At 44.2% G+C, this 26,199-nt stretch overlaps 1 protein-coding gene and 1 long non-coding RNA gene across 6 annotated transcripts in view; one reads left to right on the top strand and one right to left on the bottom strand.

The window, feature by feature from the left end:
- P4HA3 (prolyl 4-hydroxylase subunit alpha 3) overlaps positions 1-26,199 on the top strand; it is a 60,169-nt gene that overhangs the window by 6,807 nt on the left and 27,163 nt on the right. For 3 of the 4 annotated variants that reach the window (XR_014814594.1, XR_014814593.1, XM_021062488.2), the window contains exons 1-3: positions 12,864-13,119; positions 19,995-20,137; positions 20,803-21,026. Coding sequence is in view for 2 of the 4 variants with exons in the window: in XM_021062488.2 (XP_020918147.1) it covers positions 12,920-13,119; positions 19,995-20,137; positions 20,803-21,026 (567 nt within the window). In the remaining 2 variants the exon portion in view is untranslated. Of the gene's footprint in view, positions 1-1,268; positions 1,352-10,680; positions 10,905-12,863; positions 13,120-19,994; positions 20,138-20,802; positions 21,027-26,199 lie in introns of those variants that run through there. The other variant, XM_084975185.1, reaches the window with a different exon arrangement.
- Positions 1,184-6,527, bottom strand: LOC146399721 (uncharacterized). 2 transcript variants are annotated; one of them, XR_014814646.1, is made up of 3 exons: positions 5,195-6,527; positions 3,579-4,922; positions 1,184-2,824 (listed from the first exon to the last, which is right to left on the bottom strand). It is a non-coding gene; the product is annotated as an uncharacterized LOC146399721 (long non-coding RNA). The 2 variants fall into 2 exon arrangements; XR_014814645.1 differs by lacking the exon at positions 1,184-2,824 and adding an exon at positions 3,396-3,523 and having other exon boundaries at positions 3,570-4,922.

The following is a 26,199-nucleotide window of genomic DNA, read 5'->3' as shown; positions in this document are numbered from 1 at the left end:
CATAAAAAGAGACAAAGATCGCAAGCCACACTGTCTTTTATGACTTAGCCTCAGAAGTCACATACTGTCGTTTCTGCAAAATTCTGGGGTCATGCAGGCCAGTGCCGATCCAGTGTGCGAGGGACTACACAGGAAGTGAGCAGCGAGGGCTGTCGTGGAGACTGGCGATCACAGACAAACAGATGGTCCATTTGGGACATGTGACGTTGGGGACTCCTGAGCGACATCCAAGTGCAGGAGGCAAGGAGGCAACTGGAAAGACGAGTCTGGAGCTCAGAGGAGAGGTCTAAGCTAGAGAGCTAACCTCGGAAGTTGTCAGTGTATTTAAATGAGTATGATCACCCAGTGAGAGTCTAGACAGAAGAGAAGGTCTTGGCTTTTAGGAGCTTCCGGGTTCACTCTTTTTATGTGAAGTTTAAAGTTACAATTCAATTTTAAATGATAAAAACTTTAAAGAGAATTAGAAAGATACAGCAAGTACCCACGCACCTGACACTTGGAACGACAGATGTTAATATTCTTTCTCATTTGTCTCATAAGTTTTCCTTTCCTTTTAAACCCCTACCTACTCCAGTTCCCTGCTTTGACTCCTATATTAGATGTCTTTTTGAATTTTTGGTTGTACCCGTGACATGTGGAAGTTCCCGGGCCAGGAATTAAACTTGTGCCACAGCAGTGACAACACCAAATCCTTAACTGCTAGGCCACCAAGGAACTCCAATTAGATGTCTTTTAATTCATTAGTTTGGGCTGAATAATAAACTACCCCCCACAAAGGACTTGGTGTTTAAAGCAAGTATTTATGTAGCTCAAAATTCTGCAAATCAGGAATTTGTGCTGAGCTCGGTTTTGTTCTTCTGGTCTTGGCTAGGTTCATTCATGGCTCAAAATCAGGTGTCACATTATCTGGGAGCTGTGTAGCCTCTGCTGGGATGGCTCATCTCTGTCCCATGTGGTCTCTTGTCTTCCAGCAGGTTAGGTCAGGTCGGTTCACATGGGTGACAGCACAGGATCTCAAGAAAAAGAGCTGACACATGTTCTGGCATCGTGAGGCTTCAGCAGGCCTCTGATTCATTCCTTTGGCTGAAAATGTCACAAGCCCAGATCAGACTGAAGGCAGGAGAAATAGTTCCCATCTGTTGAAGGGGAGAACTGCAATGTCACAACTCAAAGAATGGATTCAGGGGAGATGGAGGGAGGACTGTGACCATTCCTGTGACCTACCACAGCATATACTCTGACTGTAGTCATCCACATTCGTCCCACAGGCAAAATATGCTTACCTGCAGTCCGGGAACCCCTGTGATCATGTCATCAGGCTCGAAGTCTAAGATTGTATCGTCTACATCAGGTTTGTACGTAGCTTGATGAATGCTGTACTTTCTGATCTTGATACCCATGAACTAAAAAGACAAGTTATTTGCCATCCACACACACCTAGTGGACAATGAGAGAGAGGATAATCTCAACAGACATTTCCAGCCAAGAGGGAGAAGCAGGAGAGACACAGAGCCATCCTTAGAGCAGTGCTGGACCCAGGCAGACAAAGGTTGCCAGGTCCTCTGTCCTGGGAATGACAATATTCCTTGCTCAGACCTAGATGCTACTCTCTGGCAGTAGTTCCCTAGTCTGTTGGTCTCTGTGTTTGGCTTGGTCTCTGGACGATTCTTTGTCCATCACTTTCCTTGGCTATTTTTTGGCAGCTGAGTAGCAGTTTGAATTATTTCAGCCCCTTTTAGTCCAGGCTGGTGGTACTTTTCACATGTGCAATTCATTTAAAATTTTTGTGGTTTTAGAGTTCCCTTGTGGCTCAGGGGGTTAAGGACCTGGTGGTGTCACTGCTGCAACTCGGGTTGCTCCTGTGACTTGGGTTCGATCCCTGGCCTGGTAACTTCCACATGCCACGGGCATGGCCAAAAAAACAAAAGCAAAAGATTGTTGCCAAAGGAATGAAGCAGAGGCCTGGTTAAGCCTCAGGCAGGTACCAGCTCTTTTTCTTGAAATCCTGTGCTGTCACCCATGTGAACAGACCTGACCTAACCTGCTGGAAGACAAGAGACCACATGGAATGGGTTTTCTGGGTATCGGTAATCGTCTGCTCCATAATCCAAATGACACATTCTCAATCGTTTTTGAGACATCCCTCTGTGTTACCGTCACTCTTTTGGAATTGGGCCTCTGTGCATATTGCTCTTAAGAGTCCAAGAAGTCTCTTTGTCTAGGAGTCTACTAGACATCACTTGAATTCTCTCAGAGGTCTTACAGAGCGTGTTACAGCCACACATTTGACGCACATCTCCAGGCTGTGTTTCCCTGCAAGAGTTCTTAGCTGGCTAGAGAGCCTCAAGATGAAGACAGTTTTATTTTATAACGTGATCAGCCCTGCCCCTCTCTATTTTCTCTAAATTCACGTTTCGTGTGGGCCGCATTTACCTCGTAGCTCTCTTCCTGTTACAAGGTCCTCGCACCAGCTGGGAGCACCCAACCGACACGTTCACCATTCTGCCTAGAAATCTCCTTAGTCAAACCGAAAGTGTTCCAGCAGTTTCCCTCCATATTCCAGTTGCCACAGGCAACAGTTTCACCAATTGTTTTGCCACCGTGAAACACAGATGACCACTTTGCCAGCCTCCAGTCCCAATTTCCCCCTTTCCCCAGACTTCACCGTTGGCTTGCCATTTTTCCAGTCTCCACCCATCCCTGATCCCAGCGCCAATGCCAGGAATGTTGGGGTTTTGTTAAATGTCGCATTTCAGACCCCGACTTCTGTAGCATTCAACACTGACTGCAAAACAAGCTATCTGCGCAGAGTGACTTAAAACAGCTATTATATCTCACACCTCTGCAGTTTGGCCATTTAGACTGAGGTCAGCAGGTGGATTCTTTTGGTCTTAGCTGGTTCACTTATCTGATGGAGGTTCGCTGCCAAGTTGACTGGGTGCTGGTTAGTACAGGATGGCCTCAGCTGGGCTGGCTGTGCTCTGCCTCCTCGCTCCCTTATTCTAGCAGGCTAGCCCGGGCTTCTTTGCATGGGGCCCTGCACAGGGTTCCAAAAGAGAGGGCCAAAACATGCAGGGCCTTTTGGGGCCTAAGCTCAAACTAGCACACTGTCCCTTTTGTTGCGTTTTATTGCAGATTCATGAGGACGGAAAAATAGACTCCACCTCTTAATGGAAGGAGATGCAAAGTCACACCACAGAGGGTGTGGATACAGGAAGAGTTGAGAATCATGTCTGTCTTTACAGCTACTCTATCTCCTTAGAGGCCACCCCCGGCATGGATTTTGTTTATGCTCTTTCATATCTTTTTATTTATAAAGTGTGTGTGTGTGTGGGTGTGTGTGTGTGTATATATATATATATAGTTGATTGACAATTTTGTGATAGTTTATGTGTGCAGGAAAGTGATGTATATATGTTCTTTTCCTTTTTTTTCTTTTTTTCTTTTTTTGCTTTTTAGGGCTGCACCCACGGCACATGGAAGTTCCCAGGCTAGGGCCTGAATCGGAGCTACAGCTGCTCGCCTACACCACAGCCACAGCAACGAAGGATCCGAGCCTCATCTGCAACCTACACCACAGCTCATGGCAATGCCAGATCCCTGACCCACTGAGCGAGGCCAGGGATTGAATCTGCATCCTCATGGAAACTAGTCGGATTCGTTTGTGCTGAGCCACAACAGGAACTCCCATATTCTTTTTCATACTCATTTCTGTTATGGTTTATCACAGAATATTGAATATAGTTTCCTATGCTGTACAGAAGGTCCTTGTTGTTTATCTGTTTTATATGGAGTAGTGTGTGTCTATTAATCCCAAACTCCTGAATTATTCCTCCTCTGCCTTTTCCCTTTGGTAACCATAAGTTTGTTTTTTATGTCTGATCTATTTCTGTTTTATAAATAATTTCATTTGTATCATTTTTAGATTGTTTTAGATATCATATGATGTTTGTCTTTGTCTGACTTCACTTAGTATGATAATCTCTATGTCCACTCATGCTGCTGCAAATGGAATAATTTTATTCTTTTCATGGCTGAGTAATATTCCACTGGGTATATATAATATAATACATTTTCTTTATCGATTCGTCTGTCGATAGAGATTTAGCTTGCTTCCATGTCTTGACTATGGTGAATAGTGCTGCTATGAACAATGGGGTGCATATATCTTTTTGAATTAGAGCTTCCTTCAAATATATACCCTGGAGTGGGATTGCTGGATCATGCGGTAACTGTTTTTAGTTATTTAAGGGATCTCCATACTGTTTTCCATAGTGGCTGCACCAATTTACAGTCCCACCAACAGTGTAGGAGGGTTCCCTTTTCTCTACACCCTCTCCAGAATTTATTATTTGTAGACATTTTGATGATGGCCATTCTGAGTGGTATGAGGTGTTACCTCATTATAGTTTTGATTTGAATTTCTCTACTATTAGTGATGTTGAGCATCTTTTCATGTGCCTATTGGCCGTCTGGATGTCGTCACTGGAGAAATGTCTGTTTAGATATTTTGCCTATTTTTTTGATTGGGTTGTTGTTGTTGTTATTGAGTTGCCTGAGTTGTTTGTGTATTTTGGAAACTAATTCCCTTTGGCTGCATTGTTTGCAGATATTTTCTCCCAGTTCATAGGTTGTGGGTTGTTTTGTTTTGTTTTTCAGCCATGCCCTGTAGCGACAATGCCAGATCCTTAACCTGCTGCACCACAAGGGAACTCCTATAGGTTGTCTTTTCATTTTGTTGATGGTTTCCTTTGCTGTACAAAAGCTTATAAGTTTGATTAGGTCCCATTTATTTATCTCTGGTTTTATTTCTATTGCCTTGAGAGACTGACCTAAGAAAACATTTGTAGGGTTTATGTCATAAAATGTTTTGCCTATGTTCTCTTCTAGGAGATTTATGGCGTCATGTCTTATATTTAAGACTTTAAGCCATTTTTTTTTGTCTTTTTTTTCTATTTCTTGGGCCGCTCCCGCGGCATATGGAGGTTCCCAGGCTAGGGGTCCAATCGGAGCTGTAGCCACCGGCCTACACCAGAGCCACAGCAACACAGGATCCGAGCCATGTCTGCAACCTACACCACAGCTCACGGCAATGCCGGATCCTTAACCCACTGAGCAAGGGCAGGGACTGAACCCTCAACCTCATGGTTCCTAGTCGGATTCGTTAACCACTGCACCACGAAGGGAACTCCACTTTAAGCCATTTTGAGTTTATTTTTGTGTATGCTATGAGAGAATGTTCTAACTTCAGCTTTCCTAGCACCACTTGCTGAAAAGACTTTTTTTTTATTGTACATTCTTACCTCCTTTGTTAAAGACCAATTGACCATAGGTGTGTAGGTTTATTTCCGGATGTTCTATTCTGTTCCATTGATCCATGTCTGTTTTTATGCCAATTCCATGCTGTTTTGATTAGTGTAGCTTTGTATTGTTGTCTGAAGTCTGAGAGGGTTATGCCTCCAGCTATATTCTTTCCCCTCAGGATAGCTTTGGCAATTCTGGGTCTTTTGTGATTCTGTATAAGTTTTAGGATTATTTGTTATAGTTCTGTGAAAAATGTCCTGGGTGATTTGATAGGGACGACATTAAATCTGTGGATTGCTTTGAGTGGTATGGCCACTTCAACAGTATTAATTCTTGCAATCCAAGAGCACGGGATATCCTCCCAGAGTTTTATGTGTTTAAGCGAACGGCCTCAGATAAACTCAAGCGTTGGTATAATGTAAATGTCAGATATGAAGAATAAAATACTTTGGTACCCACCACTCAGGGAAAGAAATGGAATTTTACCAATACATCTTAAGCTGTGTGCTCCTGCTATCCAAACATTCATTTCTCACCTGGACTGCACAGCAGCTTCCTAACTGGCCTTTCTACCTCTGCGGCTGCCTCCTCCAGTCAGTTCTACCTAGTGTAGTCAGAGTAATGTGTTAAAAAACCAAATGTAATCACGTTGTTCTCTGCTTAAAACCAGTCTTTGTTTCCCGTTGACTTAAGGATAAAAAACAAACCCATTAGTAGAGTATACCCTTTATCATCCAGCTCCTGTTTATATTTAATGCCTCATTTTTGTCATCCATCCCTCCATATACCACGTGTTTTCTGAAAACCATTCGCTGAATTTTGGCCAAAAGAAATGGCTTGCATAGTTCCCTGCGTACCTCCACCTGACATATACCACTGTTGGTCTTGGCTGTTTACTTGTCTGTCTCCACCACTTGACCAAAACAGCTCTGAGGGCAGGAACACCTCTGGCTCCTGTCTGCTCTATCGCCAAGTGCCAAGAACAGCACCGGGCACCATGGATGCTCGGTAATGGTTGAATGAATGAATGAATGCATGGTAGGGGACGAAGAGAAGCTCCCAAAAAGCTCCTAGTGTAGATGGACTGCAGATACCTACACTGATAAATTAGTCTTGTTGCTAAACAAAGAGCAAATGTGTGAGGACGGTGGCGTTGAGCTGGCTTCTAAGTTCCACCAGGGGGCACAATAGGTATGCCTCAGATTTAAAAAAAAAAAAAAAAATCATGTCATTTCCTTGGAAAAACCCTACCTACTTTGAATGGAAATGTGATTTTCAAAGGTGGTAGTTGTTTTGTGATTTAATAAACTCCCTGTACTGTCCGTTTGAGAAGAGCTGTAACTCCCAGCCATCTGTGAGTTTGAAGGACTGAGGTAACAACCCCTGTTGGTGTCCACTTTATGCCTACAGGGGTTCTTCAACTTGGACTCATGACAAGAGCTTTCAAAACCGAGATCTAATTTATCGTCCACACCAACTGTTGGCAGCTGGAATAGGGATTGTTGTTATTATTTCTGCCTTAAAAGATGATAACTCTAAGGGTCAAAAGGTGAAGTAATTTTTTCAAGGAATCATAGCTGGTAAATACATAATCAGGGACTTGAATCTGTATTCCAAATTCAAATGTATTTGTTCACCAAAAATAGTATATACTGGAGGGAGTTCCCGTCATGGCGCAGTGGTTAACGAATCCGACTAGGAACCATGAGGTTGCGGGTTCGGTCCCTGCCCTTGCTCAGTGGGTTAACGATCCGGCGTTGCCGTGAGCTGTGGTGTAGGTTGCAGACGCGGCTCGGATCCTGCGTTGCTGTGGCTCTGGCGTAGGCTGGCGGCGTAGGCTGGCGGCCACAGCTCCGATTCGACCCTTAGCCTGGGAACCTCCATATGCCAAAGGAGCGGCCCAAGAAATAGCAAAAAGACCAAAAAAAAAAAAAAAATAGTATATACTGGAAGTTCCCACTTGGTGCAGCAGGTTAAGGATCCATCATTGTTGCAGCTGTGGTGCAGTTGGCAACAGCAGCGCAGGTTCAATCCCTGGCCCAGAAACTTCCACATGCTGCAAGTGTGGCCAAAAAAAAAAAAAAAAAAAAAAAAAATAGTATATGTTGAATTCACAGATGTGTAAAAGATGATGGAGATATAAAGGCATGCCCTCCAAATTTAATGTCTTAGAAGAAAAGCCTGTCAAAGCTGGAGTGAACTTTGGAAATCACCTAAGGAGGTGTTTGCAACTTAAATGTGCATAAAAATCTCAAGAGCCTGTTAAAAATGCATTTCCCTGAACTTTGCCTTCCCCTCCCTGAAGTTTGATTCGATGAGTCTGGAACAGCTCTAGAAACCCAATTTTTCATAGGAATATCTACTCTTTCCCCCATGATTCTGATGCGGATTAACTGTGAACCACATTTTTGGGGGGTAATGGCCCCCTCTTTCTGCTCTATGTATTGTATCTGTTTAAGTGAGTACCTACTATTGCCTTGACACTCTATTAAGCACAGTCCTGCCCACGAAACTTATGATCCGGTAGAGCAGATAGCCATGAATTCTAGAAATAAGGAATTACAGTTGACGTAAGTGCAACCAAGGGAAAATATAAGGAGTGTTTTGAACATTATGGGAATTTAAACCTAATCTGCAGACAAATAAAATGTCCTTGAGGAAATGACTCAAAAGATGAGTAGGGGTTAGTCAGAAGTTACACATGAATAAGGAAAGCGCTTGGCAGGAGCAGGAAATGGAAAAGCCCACAGGCCAGCGGGGCTGGTGTGGAGTGAGCAGGAAGAGGGACACGAAGTGGAGCCAATGATGATGATGACGACTCCCAGAAAAGCCGTCCTGTCCTCTGCCTCGATGTTTATTTGAAAATCTTGATCATTTCCTTGACTCTTTTTTTTTTTTTCCTACTTCAATTTTCCTTCTGTTTTTGCCCTAAAAATCCTCATAATAATAGTAACATTTCTTTAACGGTAACAGGCATTTTTTTTTTTTTTTTTTTTTTTTTAGTTTTTGACATGCAGAAATAGAAATAATACAGGTCAAAAAGCAAACAAACAAGAAATCTTTCTGAATACCAAGCAAGAACAGATGTGGCTCGGATCTGGTGTAGGCCGACAGCTGCTGGTCCAATTTGACCCCTAGCCTGGGAACTTCCATATGCGGCAGGTGCGGCCCTAAAAAGACGAGAAAAAAAAAAAGAAGAAAAAGATAAAAACCACATGATCATCTCAATAGATGCAGAAAACATATCTGATGGATAAAAATGCTAAAAAAGTTAGGAACAGAAGAGAACTTCTTCAACCTAGTCAGAGCATTGGCAAAAACAAACAAACAAACCAAAAAAAAAAAAAAAAACACCCCAGTGAATATCATACTTAGTGGTGAAAGACTGAAAACTTTCCTCCAAGATCTGGAACAAGACAAAATATCCTCTCGTCACTTCTATTCAACATTATACTGGAAGTTCTGGTAAAAGCAGTTAGGAAGAAAAAAGGGAGAAAGAAGGAGAGGAACAAAAAGCATCCGGATTGGAATGGAATAAGTAAACCATCTCCATTTTCCAATGTTTTAATCCTTTATGTAAAAAAGTCATAAGGAATATACAAAAAAACCACAACTAGACATAAACAATTTCAATAAGGTTGCAGGATACAAGATCGATGGGCCAAACTATTTCTTACAAAGCAAAACTACAATGGGGTACCACCTCACACTGGTCACAATAGCAAGTCTACAAATAACAAGCGCTGGAGAGGGTGTGGAGAAAAGGGAACCCTCCTTTGTTGTTGGTGGGAATGTAAATTGGTACAACCACCATGGAAAACAGTGTGGAGGTTCCTCAGAAAACCCAGCACGGAACTACCATATGATGGAGCAATCCCATTCCTGGGCATGTATCCAGACAGAACTTTCATTCAAAAAGATACATGCACTCTTGTATTCATTGCAGCACTATTCACAGTAGCCAAGACACAGAAACAACCTAAATGTCCATCAACAGATGATTGGATTAGGAAGACATGGTACATATACACAATGGAATACTACTCAGCCATCAAAAGAATGAAATAATGCCATTTGCAGCAACAGGGATGGAACCAGAGACTCTCATACTAAGTGAAGTAAGTCAGAAAGAGAAAGACAAATACCATAGGTTATCACTCGTGTGGAATCTAAACAATGGCACAAGTGAGCCTACCTACAAAAAGACGTTGAGAACAGACTTGTGGTTGCCAAGGGGGTGGGTGGGGAGCAAGTGGGATGGAAGGGGAGTTTGGGGTTGATAGATACAAACTATTAGATTTATAACAAAAAAGCAGTGAGGTCCTACTGTACAGCACAGGGAATTATATCCAGTCTCTTGGGATAGAACTTGATGGAAGATAGTTATGACAAAAAGAATGTATATATATATGTGTGTGTGTGTGTGACTGGGTCACTGTGCGGTACAGCAGAAATTGTAAATCAACTATAATTTAAAAAATCAATTGTATTTCTATATACTAACAATGAACAATCTAAAGGTGAAATTAAAACAATTTATTATAGTCTCAAAAGTGAAACCATGTATGAGGGCATTCCCTGGTGGTCTAGTGATCAGGACTTTGATCACTGTGGCCTGGGAACTGAGACCCCATATCAAGCTGCTGCATGCTGAGGGCCCCCAAAAGATCTTTTTAATAAAAAGAAGTTTCCTGGTGGCGTAGAAGTTGGGGATCTGGCATTGTCACTATTATGGCTTGGCATTGTCACTGCTGTGGTGTAGGTTTGATCCCTGGCCTGGGAACTTCCAAATGCCATAGGCACCAGCCAAAAAAAAAAAAAAAAAAAGTGAAACCATTTATATTAAATGCCCATAATAGGCAAATCCATATAGATGCATATAAATGGAAAGATTGGTGATTGCCACATGGGAGGGGGACAGAGAATGACAGCTAATACGGTTTGGGAGGGATGTGGAAAAAAGCACTACCAGAGAACTCCTGTATCTCAATTTTTATCTTTTTTTTTTTTTTTTATCTTTTTTTTTTTGTTGTTGTTGTTGTTGTTGTTGCTATTTCTTGGGCTGCTCCCACGGCACATGGAGGTTCCCAGGCTAGGGGTCGAATCGGAGCTGTAGCCACCGGCCTCCGCCAGAGCCACAGCAACGCGGGATCCGAGCCGCGTCTGCAACCTACACCACAGCTCACGGCAACGCCGGATCGTTAACCCACTGAGCAAGGGCAGGGACCGAACCCGCAACCTCATGGTTCCTAGTCGGATTCGCCAACCACTGCGCCACGACGGGAACTCCCATGTATCTCAATTTTTAGAAGAAAATTTTACTTAGGAAAAACTTAGCAAAGTTATATATAATCATGTAGTTCTGTCTGCCAGCAGGACTGGGGAGCAGAGACACCCCAGTTGCAGTGCGCGTACCTAGCACCAAGAAGAGCTAGGGCTCATGGAGGAAATGCTTGATTCCGGGACTGGAACAGGGAAAGCATATGATGATCTGGAACATCTTGGAAGTAACGAAGTATGGAAATCCTCAAGGAATGAAGGGGCCATATCAAAAGGACCCAGAAGCCAGGTTGAAGGAGTTCCCGTCAGCCAGCTCTAGGGTAATTTCAGACTCAAAATAAGCGAATTAATGAATTATAATCCATTCACTAAAATTCATGAACCCGTACTGGTATATAATAAATAAGTAAATAAATGGAGGCATCTCAAGATCTTGAATCACACCTGCAAAGCCCCTTTTGCCATGTGAGGCGTCATAGCCACAGGTTTGGGGAATTAAGACGTGGGCTCTTTGGGGGGCCAATATTCTTCCTACTACAACGCCTAACCGGAAAGCAGGCTGAGATGACTACTCAGTTGCAAACTCAGACCCTTGGCCAGTCCAGCATGCCCACCATAGGGGAGGTGTTACGAGGGGAAGTGCTACGAGGGGAAGTGTGATGGAGAGGGTGTCAGAGTGGGAAGAGACAGTTTAACCAATTGTGGTTAAAACAGCTTTATTTTGCTAATTTTACAAATACATGTAACAGGGCGACCACCTTGTTGGGCTCCACCATTCCTCAATCCTGAGGGCTTTGGAAAGGGTTTGTGCAAGTCAGAGGCCTTGACGCTTAAGCCTCGAAAGCTTTATGGTCCATTTGCCTCTGGTAGCGATTAAGAATAGGATACCCGGATCTACGGTACCAAGGTTCAGGTTCCTGCTTACTAGCTGCCACATGGATTGTGTTGCTATTACAGATGAGGGTCTCCAGAAGGAGATGCTGAGATGGATTTAAGGTGCGAGGTCTTCATTGGGGATCAACATCTGTGAAAGGGACACGAAGCAGGAAAGGGCAGAGGAGGAGGTTCAGGAGGCTTGGCAAAGCTTGACCAGTGTGGCAAGAGGGCTGGAGCTAGTATTGCCAGTCAGAGCTGTCTCATGCTGGGCCTGCATGGCTGGAACTTTACTCCTTCTCCTTGCTCAGTTGCTGGATGTCCATGAGCGCCACCTCTAAAACTGCCATTGGATTCTCGTAGCGGACAGTCTGAATTTCTTAATATGACATGCAAAGCCCCTTCACAGCCTGACAGGTCCAGCTGCAAGGAACTTTTCATCATTTCTGCAACTCAAACTATTTCCCAGCTCCAAACCTTGATATACATAAACACCTTCTCCAATCCCTCCCTTGCCTGTCGTCTTGCAGGCAGTTCCTTTTCACCCTTTTGGACCTCTGCACAAGGCGTCCTCTGTGGAGCCCTCTCAAGTCTCTCTGCATGGGAATGGGCTCCCTCCTCAGGGTTGTCCTGGCTCCCTGCACAGCCGCTGGTTACTCCCACAGCACTTTATGGTTATTTGTTTGCACCTCTGTCTCTCCTTATGAGTCCACTGTTGGATCTGCTATATCTCTCTGTCCTCAGCACAGTACAAGAGATGCTAAATGTTTGTTAAATGAATGAATGAATATTGCCTCTGGGAAGGGCAGGAAAGAACAGTAGTAAGATATAATAATATTTTTATTTGCTTAAATGCCTATGGGTATGTTGTGTAGAGCACTGACCCAGAACCCTAGAGTTTTTTATTTTAAAGTTCCTAGATTTGTCAGGCACTGATCCTAATGGCCGTCTCTCTCTCTCTCTGGTCAAAATTCCATTCATCCTTCAAGATGGTTCAGAGGTCGAGTCCTGTATGAAGTGCTTTCTTCCCCTTGGTCCGTCACAGCTCCACCCGCACTGCTGTGACCATACATTTGCTCTCCTGACTTCTCCATCAGAATCCTATGACGTTGCTGTATTTCCGCTGCTTGATCCACAGGGGTAAATATTTGGGGATGGCATTGGACAGCCATAAATCGGTGAATTCATTCCTCACCACACCCTCCGCCTCAGTTTCCCCAAGTGTGAAATAGGCACAATGGAAGTGCTTTTCTAGAGCTGTGGTTTAGTGGAGGGCGGCGGACCACCGGCAGCCCCCGCAGAGTCTTTAGAGCTAAGGGGCTGGAAGGTGGGACGTGGAGCGCGAGGGGAGGGGTCAGAACGCGAGGTCGGGGGCGGGGCCGGGGGCGGGGCCGGGGCGGGGCGGAGAGGCGGGCGCAGGGCCGGGCGGACCGTCTGAGGGGACCAGCGCGCGAGCCCAGCGATGGGCCCTGCGGCAGGGCTGGCAGCGCTGCTGGCGGTGCTGGCGCTCAGGGCAGGGGACGCAGCGGGGGTCGCGACCCGCGGGGACACGTTCTCAGCGCTCACCAGTGTGGCGCGCGCCCTGGCGCCAGAGCGCCAGCTGCTGGGACTGCTGCGGCGCTACCTGCGCGGGGAGGAGGCGCGGCTGCGGGATTTGACCAGGTGAGGGCACTGGGGTGGAGTCTGAATGGGGCAGTGGGGAGACACTGTGCCACGGGGCGCGGTGGGGGGAGTCACTCTTAGGTTCACTGTCACACTCGGTAGGACTTCAGACTCCATACACTCGGTGACACCCCCATCCAACATCACACAGCCAAGTTGATACACTGTGGGAAGGGGCCCCGGGGGTGGGGGGTGACTCCAAGAGGAAGTAGGACCTCACAGGGTACTGGCTCAAGCTGTGTGGGCTCCCGAGCTGTGTCACAAAGACACAGCAACACTGCGAGAGTGAAATGGAGAGTGTATGGTGACATTGTAGCCACACGTGCTGACCACGTGACCCAAGGAACTGATACTTGCTATAGGTGACATTCTGGGACCGTGTGTGAGATTTATGTGTTATTGGGACTGGGTGGGTAGGACTCTATGGCTGTCATACTGTGCCTGTGAAAGATGCTGGCAGTTGTCTGGGTCACTACGTGAATAACACTTCGTGTTCATCAGGTCGTTCAGCACATGTTTGAGTGCCTACTCTGAGCCAGCCACTGTTTTGGGCACTGGGGAGGGACTGGTGAACAACACCCAGCCTTGCCCTCTAGGAGCTTGGAGTCTGTAATATCATGATTATTAAAATGAGATCTCTGTCCTCCCCTTTGCTTTCAGCTCTCCTTCCTCTTTGCACATGTTAAGAACTCTTTAAATACTGTCACTGAGATGCTATTATGTGTATGAAAGTATTTGACACCAGGAAAACACTGGGCAATAACATACTTGATACTAGCGGATGCAGGGTGTACACACCAGCAGATGCTTAGCCAGTACTGTTTTGCTATACAACCGACCAACTACTGTAGGACTTGGAACGCTGAGGCACTGTGACCGTGTATGACTCTGTCAGTGTTAGTGAAAGATAAACGATCGGATAAGATACCGCGTGTATGAGTGAGCGCTGTGTGGAAGACCCATGTAGGAGAGAATCAGTTTGTGTGAGGAAGTGTGAGAGCTTGTTTGTTACCCAAGGGTGACTGAATGGTGATGTAATCTGGTACAAGCTCTTAAGGATGCAGCATGCATATAAGCAGTTATATGCATATGTAAATCTGTTAATTTGGAAAAGTGTGATGATACACATATATATTTAGTATATGTATGTGTGTCATGATAAATGATGGTAATTTCAACAATTCTTGAATAATTCTACTCTTTGGAGTAGTATAGTTGCCTAGTGTTCTGTAGGCCCATGTTTATAAACGATTTCATTTTGTTCTTAGCCCAGATTGTTGGAGTCCAGTTTCATTGGTAGAAATAGAACAGCCTCTTCTCTTTGGTTCGAGATGTCATCACGCTCCCTGCTGCCCATCTGCTTGTTCGCATACCACTCATCTCTTTATTCGTGTGGCTTAGATGGAGATGGTGGTTGGAATCCTGATGCCACACATCTCAGAAGAGAGAGCTCAAAGCTTTGATCAGAAGGACTGGCCAGGGTGCCCCCTTCTGCCAACTGGTCTCCTTTACTGTCTTGCCATTGTTGTCACAGCTTTGTCACAGTGGGAGGTCTTGCACAAACCTATCTCCTTTGATTTTCTCTCAAACACGGTGCTTTGAAATAGGTTTGTATTACTCTCTTAAATAAATGAGAAATCATTTAAAAATGTCAGAAAAGTATAGTACCTTATCCAAGATTACAAAATCGAATAGGTGGCAAATCCAGGTCTAGGACACAGCTCCTTTGACTGGTTCTCTCAAGCTGTGATATCCATACTGCTTGCTCTATACAAGACGCCAGGACGTCACCAAGCCCCAGAGCCACTGAGGTTTTATGAGCAGCTGGAGTACATATTGGTTAAGAGTCTGGCTTCAGGAATTTAACAGACGTCTGTTTGAATGCTTGGCTCTGACCTTGGGCAAGTTCCTTTACCTCTTTTTAAAGTATTTCCTAATCTGTAAAACAGTGATAAAAATGGTGCTTTCCCTCATAGGCTTGTTGGAAGGATTATATACCATGTAAAGGAATGTAGTAATTGCTCAACAAATGTTAGCTCTTTATGATTGTCGTTTATTTTAAGACTGGCTGGTGAAACTAGACCCCGCTTTTGGCTGTAAGCAGTAACTAGGGCTCTGAAAGCTTAGACAATAAAAAAGAATCAGAAAAATTCCAGACTCTCTTCTCATATGACTTATGAACATTAAATTTCAGAAAGTTTAGTTTGATATTTTAGAGACTGACTGTTCTCTAGTCAGTGCTCCAAAACCTGGTGAAATGTTTGCTTTTTGAAGAAAGGATTTTGGGAATTACTGCTCACTTTCCTATATTGCCAATCTGGCGATCTAATGTAACTTGAGATGTTATTTCTAAGGCCCTAACTTGATATTCTTCTTTGAGTTTCTGAATTTAGAAATTAAATATTTTTGATGTTGAAACTACTACCCTTTACTACAAGTTAATGAATAAAAATTATACTAGTTGTAATGTATATATTTGTATACTAATGTAGTATAACATATACTATTTACACACACACACACACACACACACACACACTCACACACGTATTTAGATAGTTAACCCCTGGCTTTTTTTGTTGTTGCAGTTTTAAAACCATCAAGATTTAAAAGTAGTATCAGCAGCAATTATTTCTGTGCTAGGAATCAAGCATTCAGAATATCTCAGAAGAACCAAGACAAAGCCATTTCTCAATTCCAAAGAAGAAATATACCGAATTAAAATAGCCCATGTATTGTGGCCGGGTAACCTGTCCAGGCTATGTTTAATGCAAGGATTGGATTGCAAATTTTATTGCAGATTCTTGAAGAAAATGATCTGATTTTCCATTCTCAGCAGCGTTTGTTAAAACAAAAAGCCATATAGGAAACCCTGCGGTTTGAATTCAGCATCTAGTAACTCAGTCTCTGAAAACCAGCTATTTGCTCAGAGGCTGGACCTAGGGCCAATGTTTGGATTCCAAACCAGCCTCAGATATCAGTTGATAGGTTTTTTTTTTTCTTTGTGTGATAGGAAGATGATATACTTGCACACAATTGAATTACGTGCTGCAGTAGAGATCAAACCCCTAAATAAACTGATCCCATAATACAAAGTGGGGCATGAAGAGAAGAACAAGGAGATGGTGCCTTTGACCTGATGGGTGATTTGGGCCTGATCTCCCTCTCCCTCTGCCTTGCGTCTTTCCCTTCGTACTCGGTTTCCTCTGATGCCACATTAGTTCTCAAGCATCAAAGGAGGAATCTATTTATTCAGTTGTGGCACAGGAGATGGAAAGAAATGATAGAATGGTTGCGTGGCAAAGATCTATAGAGATCTTCTAGTCTGGACCAGTGCTGCCGTTTCATAGAGGAAGAAACTGAGGGACAGTTGGAGGCTGGCTCAGGACACCTCTCAGGTCTCCTAGCTCCTCCCCAAAGAGCTGTCTTATAAAATCCCTGCCCACTCAGCCTCAGTTGTCCCTGGACACTTACTCTTCAGGCTGGACTCAAGCCCAGGTCTCTGCTTGTAAGTGTTTTCGTCTAGCAGTGGAATATCTTTCACTAAGTAGTTCCATATGGAGCTGAAGCAGGAAATAATAGGTAGAAAAAAATATCCCACACCCTGGGGGCTGGTTTAGTTTCAAAATCCTAGAGGAGCTGCTCTCAAATACTCTTGTCTTGGGGATCAGAGAGATCCTGGGACTTGACAGGTTTCCAGACACAGATTCTTTTTCCTTAGTTCACGCTTGAATTGAACGTTTGGCTCACTGGAGACACCTCCTCCCCAAGCTAGTGCACTGTTTCAGGCTCTATTTATAATTGAGGCCCCACCCTTGAAAATCTTGAGGGCAGACTGGTTCACGGGATTGAAAGGTCCCCCTTTCCTGCCACTCCCTCTCCTCATTTCATCCCTTTCCACTCACTGAAGGCCTCTCCTCTGGCCAAAGGATTCTTCTTTTGCTTTTTTTGGTTTCTTCATTTTAAAAAAAAAATTTAGAGGAATATAATTGACATACGATGTTGTGTTGATTTCTGGTGTCCAGCAAAGTAAATCTGTTATACATATATCGATTCCTTTTCAGATTCTTTTCCCTTGTAAATTATTACGCAGTATTGAGTAAATTTCCCTCTGCTAAACAGTAGGACCTTGTTACTATTATTATTATTATTCTTTCTTTTTGCCTTAGGGCTGCACCCACGGCATATGGAAGTTCCCAGGCTAGGGGTCGAATTGGAGCTGCAGGTACTGACCTATGCCACAGCTGCAGCAATGCCAGATCCAAGCCATGTCTCTGACCTACACCACAGCTCACGACAACACCGGATCCCCAACCCACTGAGCGAGGCCAGGGATTGAACCTGCATCCTCATGGATACTAGTTGGATTCGTTTCTGCTGTGCCACAACAGGAACTCCCCCATCTACTTTATATATAGTGGCGTGTATATATCAATCCCAAACCCCTAGTTTGTCCCTCCCCCACCACATTTCCCCCAAAGGATTCTTTGGTTCTCATGTGCTCTTACACATGTTCCTATAAACCCATATCCTTTTCACTTTGCACACACTTTTTTCTTTTACTTCCATTGTTGTTATTGTTTTCGAAGTTAATAATTTTAAAACAAAAAAGCCTGAGAAGGCAGGACTAGAACTCTTAGGTCTGCCTTATTATAACCAATAAATTTCAATAGTGTAAACCCCATGAGGGGTTTAAAAATGGAGTAATCAGAGTGTGCCAGGAAAAGAAACCGCATCTTTTGTTTGTATGAACACTCTTGTAGGTCATCTAAGGAGGAGAGAAGTTAACGGGAAAGAGGATCACATTTGGTGCCGATGTTTCTGGCCCTTTTCTGAAAATGTTGCAAGCCAGAAAGTTGGAAGCGTGCTAGATAACCCACCTTTTCATGCGCCATTACAACTGCCACCAGTTTTTTGATCTGCTTCTTAAATCTCTCTCTTGAAACCATCCCATTCTCTGCCCTGCTGTCCCCATTATGGTTCAGACTCTCCTGTCTCTTGCTTACAGTTTCCAAATGGCCTCCTAGCTGGTCTTTCTGTCCCCAGTTGCTTTCCCTTCTAAACCCTCCTCCTCACCCTCTCCCAGAGTTATGTATGTGGCGGATCAGAGGGCATCCCACTGTCCCTTAAAACCTTCCGGGACTCCTCATTGCACACGGTGAAAACCACACTTCTCAGCAAGGTCCATGCTGTGCTTCTCGCTTCTGCAGTCTAGGCTACCCCTCCTTCCAGGGCACCCCGTGCTCCAGCAATCCTCAACTGCTTATAACCTCCCTGTTCCTCTCTGTGGTTCGCTCATGTTGAACGGTCTCTGCCTGCCTCATCACTTGTGTGTACCCACCAAGTCTCAGTTTATTACCTCCTCTGTGAAACTTTTCTCTGATCTGTTCTGGCCAAATTTATCACCCTCTCTCTGCACTCTTAAATCTGGTACTGCATCTGTAATGTAATTGTTTGTGATCTAAGAGGCTGCAAGTCTTTGAGATCAAGATTATTGTCTTATTCAAAAAAATGTTCCAGCTCCTAGAAGAATCTATTTCATTCATTATTTCGTAGAAATTATATTGAACTTAGGAAAAGAGTGATGAGAAATCCGCTCTTTTCTTGTCTATGAAATCTTTGGTCATGGGACCCAGTCTCGCTTTTCTATCCTGAGCTTCCATCATGGAGTCTGTCATCTAGCACATAAGCCATATAGACTGACTTGCCGAATGAACCAAGACATGTCAAGCCTCGGTGCCTTTGTCCAGATTGGTCCCTGACAGCTCCTAAAACCAGTCTCCTCCCTTCTTTGTTCCAGCTCCATGGGAAACAGTTCGGCAAAATCAGCCAAGAACGCTGTCTTTTTTTGTTGTTGTCTTTTTTTGTCTTTTGTTGTTGTTGTTGTTGTTGTTGCTATTTCTTGGGCCGCTCCCGCGGCATATGGAGATTCCCAGGCTAGGGGTCAAATCGGAGCCACCGGCCTATGCCAGAGCCACAGCAACGCAGGATCCGAGCCGTGTCTGCAATCTACACCACAGCTCACGGCAACGCCGGATCGTTAACCCACTGAGCAAGGGCAGGGACCGAACCCGCAACCTCATAGTTCCTCGTCGGATTCGTTAACCACTGCGCCACGACGGGAACTCCCAGAACGCTGTCTTTAGAATCAGGCAAACTTGGGGTCACTCCTGGCTCTGATGTTTACCAACAGCATGGCCTCTCCTGTAAAATGGGCATGATAAAATCTACTCTAAGACTTGGGGGGTGATTAAATGAGAAAATATGTTTAAAGCACTTAGGAAGCCTAAGACACAGTCAGGGCTCACAATATGTGAGAGCTATCAACATTTTGACTGATCCTTCCAGGCCTCAGATCAGGTGCCGTATCCTCTGGGAAGCCTTCCCTTACACCTTCTAGCTCCCATGTGGGTGAGGTGCCCTGCCTACAAATCAGCAGAGCATCACGTAACAGTATATGCTCCCTTCTCTCATAACACGTATCACAGTTATCAGAATTAATTCAGCAATGTTTTTCAGCTTCTATCAGAGTCTAAGTTTTGATTATAGAGTGAGGAGAGAAAAATAGAGTTCGTATTTGTGACTCCTTGAGAGCTCTCTCCCCGCTCGCCTTTGGGTCTCGAGCATCTAAGCAGGATGCCCGACGTACAGTAATTGGCCAGGGGAGACCAACTCGTTGAACAAATGAGTAGACCTGCTTTTGTTGTGTTGGTAGTTTTCACGTTCTTTGTGCTTATTGCCTAGAATATTACATGGGTCTCAAAGGGTTCAGCATTTCATTGTTAACTGCTCTAAATCTGCATACACCACGCCAGCTTTCCCCCGGTAGAGTGGTGGTGATCAGTTGGTGAGGTCATTCTCCTCCCGTCTTTCAGATTCTATGACAAGGTTGTATCTCTGCATGAAGATTCAGCAACGCCTGTGTCCAACCCTCTGCTGGCATTTGCTCTCATCAAACGCCTACAGTCTGACTGGAAGAATGTGGTGCATAGTCTGGAGGCCAGTGAGAACATCCGAGGTAATGAGGAAGAGGGCTGGAGGGTAAGAGAAGCGTCTGTCTCCTGACTCAGTGGAAAGGAGAGAGATTCGGGTGGGATGGGACGGGATGAAGGAAGATGATGTGGGCAGGTACCACTTGATCTCCTTAGCTCTAACAGTAGCACAGAGCTAGCTCCCTTTGTTAATATGTTTCCGTGGTTATCATTGGCAAGCGTTGTCATACACTTGATCTCATTGGGTTTTCACTCCAGCCCTATGACGAGCTAGAGGTTATATCTTCCCATTTACACATATGTAAAAGCAATGTCTTCTAATAACTTCTATTTTATTACATCGCCACTACAGTGTCCTCTGTAGTAAGATCCCTTTCCTAACTTACTCTACTTTGTACTTGAAGAAGTCCGTTGATTGTTTTAGAGGAAGAGGAGTTGTCCCCCCAAAAGGCAAGACCCCTGGAGACAGATAGGATGGGACGTGATAAAGGTGCCTAGTGTTTGCTCTAGAGTGTTTGCTCCTCTTTCAGGAGATTTTGTTTACCCTAGGAACAAAAACAGATGGAACATTATCTTTGCTCATGAAGTAACATGAGCCTGATGACCATGGCGATTAGACTGGTGAGGCCTTGCTGGGTCAAATGCCCACCGCCTGTTTTTTGAATAGTGAATTGATGTATTCACTTTACAGCACTGAAGGACGGTTATGAGAAGGTGGAGCAGGACCTGCCAGCCTTCGAGGACCTTGAGGGAGCAGCCAGGGCTCTGATGCGGCTGCAGGACGTGTACATGCTCAATGTGAAGGGCCTCGCCCGAGGCGTCTTTCAGAGGGTCACTGGCTCTGCTGTCACGGACCTGTACAGTCCCAGGCGGCTTTTCTCCCTCACAGGGGATGACTGCTTCCAAGTTGGCAAGGTAACGATATTCAGAGACGGGGCGAATTGCTCGGCCCTCGTTTCAACGGGGATGAAATCACTCTATTCCGGTGGGCTTTACGTATTTCTCATCTTGACAGCAAACTTGAACGTTTGGCATTAGTCTCCATGCTCAGATGAACAACCCGGTGTTTAGAGCGGGTAAATAAGTTGCCTATGTTTACACAATTTTAAGTGGAAGAACTGAATTTCCACGCTGAATCCCACGCACTTTCCGTGATGACTAAGGTGAACACGTACTCAGGTCACTCTTGAGAGGGAAGGAGGTGTCATTAGTCATGACGGCAGATACAAGCTGGGACTTGGCCTGGGCCCAGTGGCCTTTGGTCACCCTAACTGCAGCACCCCAACAGTAGAAGGACAGAGGGTGGGGAAGGGAAGGAAAGGGGTGATGGGAAGGGAAGATCATGGAAACTCAGCCTCCTGACGCTGTTTGGAACCCTCGCCACATTGCCCAGGCCTTTAGAAACACGAAAATAGAATAGTGTCCAAAAAAGGCCATTCGCTTTAACATGTCTTGAGGAAACAGACTTCAGGAACCTTCCACATGAGATATTTAACTGATCCTTTGATCGCAAGTTATAAGCACACTTGAGGTTATTTTACAATATGCTCTGTTAGCCTTTGCCCACGAAGTAATACAGTATATCCTTTTGAATTTTGGAGATGCGTACTGCAGGAAAGGGAATTTTTCCCAGCCCTTGCCGTTTTCATTAGCTGATCTGAGAATGGGCCTCATGTGTCCTGAATCCAAGTTTTGGGGGATCAGTTTTCCAAATGAATGCGGAGGGGTTGCCCTAGGCCTCTCTGTGTACCATTTTTGCTTTTCTGAGATCCGGAGTAGAATCAGAGCTCAGTCATCATGTTCATGGCTCATTTAAATTGAACCAGTTAAAATAATTCTCTGTATGGTACCCACAAATGCTTCTTTAGTGAGGCTTTTCTGAGACTAAAACCATATGTTGAAAATTAAGTCGCTTTCTGAAAAGTCTAACAATCGTTATTCTCTATTTACTTACTTATTTTGAAAGACATGTAAATACAAGAAAAGTATACATAAAATAATTTAGCAAGCAATTATACTTATCCTTGAGAAGAGATATATGTTCAAATTTTGTTATATTTGTTTCTGATTTTTTTTTTTTTTTTAAGGGCCATACCCACAACGTATGGAAGTTCCCAGGCTAGGGGGTTGAATGGGAACTGTAGCTGCCAGCCTACACCAAAGCCACAGCAACGCAGGATCTAGCTGCATCTGTGACCTCTACTACAGCCCACGGAAACGCCAGATCCTTAACCCACTGAGCCAGGCCAGGGATCCAACTCGAGTCCTCATGGATCTTAGTTGGGTTCGTTATCGCCGAGCCACAAGGGGAACTCCTTTTTCAGATTTAAAAAAAAAAAGAGTTTACATGTCGCTAATGAAAACCCCACCCCTTCCTTCTCACTCCTCCCCACCCTTCTGCTCTACCCTTGCCCCAGGTTCAGGGCAGCCGCATTAGTTTCAGGTGTACATTCTTTGGTAAGTCTTTTCTGTGGACATTTGTGTGCATTTCTCTTGATGAAATAAATACCTAGGCGTGGTACTGCTGGGTCCAAGAATAACTTTAAACAGTTATTAGCATGTGGACAAATATGTTTCATTTTCATGTTCCTAATCTGCCCCCCCGCCCCCCATGGATTATGTTAAAGCAGATCATTCTTCCTATTTTATGAAATTCTTTTTTTTTTCTTTTTTGGCCACCCCAACAGCATCTGGAAGTTCTTGGGCCAGGGATCGAATCTGAGCTGCGGTTGGGACCTGTGCCAGAGCTGTAGCAATGCTGGATCCTTAACCCACTCTGCCACAGTGGGAACTCCCTATTTTCTTTTTTTTTTTTTTTTTTTTTTGTCTTTTTTGTCTTTTGTTGTTGTTGTTGTTATTGTTGCTATTTCTTGGGCCGCTCCCGCGGCATATGGAGGTTCCCAGGCTAGGGGTCCAATCGGAGCTGTAGCCGCCGGCCTACACCAGAGCCACAGCAACGCAGGATCCGAGCCGTGTCTGCAACCTACACCACAGCTCACGGCAATGCCGGATCATTAACCCACTGAGCAAGGGCAGGGACCAAACCCGCAACCTCATGGTTCCTAGTCGGATTCGTTAACCACTGAGCCATGACGGGAACTCCGGGAACTCCCTATTTTCTGAAATTCTTTATTGTCTAGTTCTACTACCCACCCGGCACATCTGTTGACTCTTGTTCGTATCGATTATTTCCTGATATAGTTTATCATATTTGATTGTGCGCTTATTTTTAGCAGGACCTTTTCCTCCCTAAGAGACTCTTTCTGTGCAGAGTGTAGGACTATCCCTTCATAGTTTTGGATTTTCTTCTTCCAGCTACTCTGGCAGGATCATTAGCTTTAGATCCGTTTCTTCCCCTTATATTAACCCCCCATGACTTATTTATTTTATACGTGGAAGTTTTTACCTTTTGACCTCCTTCACCCGTTGTACCTACACCTTACCTCTGGCCTCTGACAACCAGTCTGTTCCTGGTATTTAGGGGCTTGAGTGTTTTTATTTGCTTTTGGTTCATTTGTTTCTGGTTTGTTTGTTTCTTTTTTAGATTCCGCAGGTAAGTGAGACCATATGATAATTGTCTTTCTTTGTCTGACTTCTTTCACTTAGCACAATGCCCTCAAGGTCCAGAGTTCATTCTTTTTCATGGCTGAGTGTATGGATATGTACCTCTGTACACATTTTTAAAATTCATTCATCCATTGATAGACACTGAGTTTGTTTCCATATCTTGGCGATGAGAATAATGCTGCAGTGAATGTGAGGGTGCATGTATCTTTTGAGTTAGTGTTTTCATTGTCTTTGATTTTTCTTTTTCTTTTTTTTTTTTTTTTTTTTTTTTTTTTTCCTTAATGCCTTTTCTAGGGCCGCTTCCGCAGCATGTGGAGGTTCCCAGGCTAAGGGTTCTAATTGGAGCTGTAGCCACCAGCCTACGCCACAGCCACAGCAACGCGGGATTTGAGCTGAGTCTGCAACCTACACCACAGCTCACGGCAATGCTGGATCCTTAACCCACTGAGCAAGGCCAGGGATCGAACCCGCAACCTCATGGTTCCTAGTCGGATTCGTTAACTACTGAGCCACAACGGGAACTCCTATTTTCATTTTCTTTGGATAAATACCCAGAAGTGGAATTGCTCGATCAAATGGTAGTTCTATTTTTTTAATTTTTGAACTGTTTTCCATAAGAGCTGTGCTGATTTACCTTCCCAGCAGCAGTACACAGGGGTTCCCTTTCTCTACATCTTCATAAATGCTTGATGTGTCTCATCTTTTTGCTGAGAGCCGTTCTGACAGGTGTGAGGTGGTATGTCATTGCACTGGCCTTAGATCCATTTTGATACTGATTTACTTGCCTGTTCCTTAACTATATGAATAAAGCAAACTTAAACCCAAAACGCATGTGAAGCATAGGCTCAAGGTTGTGAATAGTCTACAGAAACATTTATATTTCTCCACACAGATGCCAGACAGAAATAAACCAACTTTCTTATCTCCTTGTGCCGGGGGTAGACGTTTTTCTGGTCATTCTTTTCCATAAGGTGTAGTTTTTCATGGGTTTCAGTTTTATGAGTGTGTCTTCCAATTCCTGGGTTTGAGAAAGTCTGTGGAAGCCTCTTATACTGTCCTCCTGTGGGCATTCTAACCTAAGGCTACGAAATGCCAAGTTCACAGGACTAACACCCACCCCATCGTAGGCAGCTTCAGCATCTGCTCATAAGTTTATTACTTGGATTTTCAGCTCCTTGTTTGTTTCTGGTACCTGGGTATTTCCCAGTCTTTCTTGAAAATACATAATAAAATGCATTTTACACTTTACTCACAATTTCTGAATCTTTATGGCTTGAAGCATTCCAGTTATCTCAGTCTACTGTAGTGCTGGGACTTAAAGCTTCTCACGAAGATCTTACCTAAATAAATTATTAACTTAGCAGAAAAAGTTCAGTCGTTTTTTAATGTTATTCATCAACTCAGTGTTTTTACAGAGAGGAAACTTAAGGACCAGAAAGGTAACACAGCAAGCGAATGCCTCCTAATAGCTTACAGACTTGGGATGGGAAAAGACTTACTGTGAAGGCTGCAGAGTTGCTCTAGCTCCAGGTCCTGCCTTGTTTCTCTGCCTGCTGGAAATTAGACTTGAATTAGATCATTTTGCAAAAGACCGTCCACATCTGTGACTTTATAATTCCATGTTGTCTCCAACATCACCTTCCAGGAAATTCCACCTTACAGTTCTGGTATTCTAGTTAACTGTAAGCTATTAGGAGGCAGGAGCTGTATCTCGTGCATGTTGCCATATTCCCTGGCCTTCGACATTTAACATAGGACAGGTCCACTGAGCTCTTGTACCTTTCCCATGTCTACTTCATCATGGCTCTAAGGGTATTATGCCACAATTACTGGTTTACTCACGTGCCCCTTGATTGACTGTAAGCTCTTAAATGGCAGGAACCACCGGGTGCATTATAAATACTCAGTAAATATTAAATACATAGGGAGTTCCTGTTGTGGCTCAGTGAGTTATGAACCCAACTAGTATCCATGAGGACGCAGGTTCAATCCCTGGCCTTGCTTAGTGGGTTAAGGATCTGACAGTGCTGTGAGCTGCAGTGTAGGTTGCAGATGTGGCTTGGATCCCAAGTTGCTGTGGTATAGGCCCTCAGCTACAGCTCCTATTCGACCCCTAGAATGGGAACTTACATACGCCATGGATGCGGCCCTAAAAAGCAAAAAAAAAAAAAAAAAAAAAAATTAAAATTAAAAAATAATAAACAAATGCATTTAATCCATTTCTTACATTGCTACCAACATCTTCCTAAAAACATGACATTCACAACTCCAATTAGCTTATCCCACATTGCCTTTCTTTTTCTTTTTCTTTTTTCCCTTTTAGGGCCATACCCACAGCATATGGAAGTTCCCAGGCTAGGGGTCAGATTGGAGCTACGGCTGCCAGCCTACGCCAGCTCACACCACAGCCAGAGCAATGCCAGATCCGAGCCCCGTTTGCAACCTACACCGCAGCTCACAGCAACACCGGATCCCTAACCCACTGAGCAGGGCCAGGAATCAAACCTGCATCTTCATGGAT

Source organism: Sus scrofa, chromosome 9 (genome assembly GCF_054392235.1).
Source record: "Sus scrofa isolate SSC_HxYL_T2T_F1_AM1 chromosome 9, Sscrofa_HxYL_maternal_Yorkshire_Landrace_v2.0, whole genome shotgun sequence".
Classification (NCBI taxonomy): Eukaryota; Metazoa; Chordata; class Mammalia; order Artiodactyla; family Suidae; genus Sus; species Sus scrofa.
Note: the sequence above shows the minus strand (reverse complement) of the source record. Positions and strands in the feature narration are given on the sequence as shown.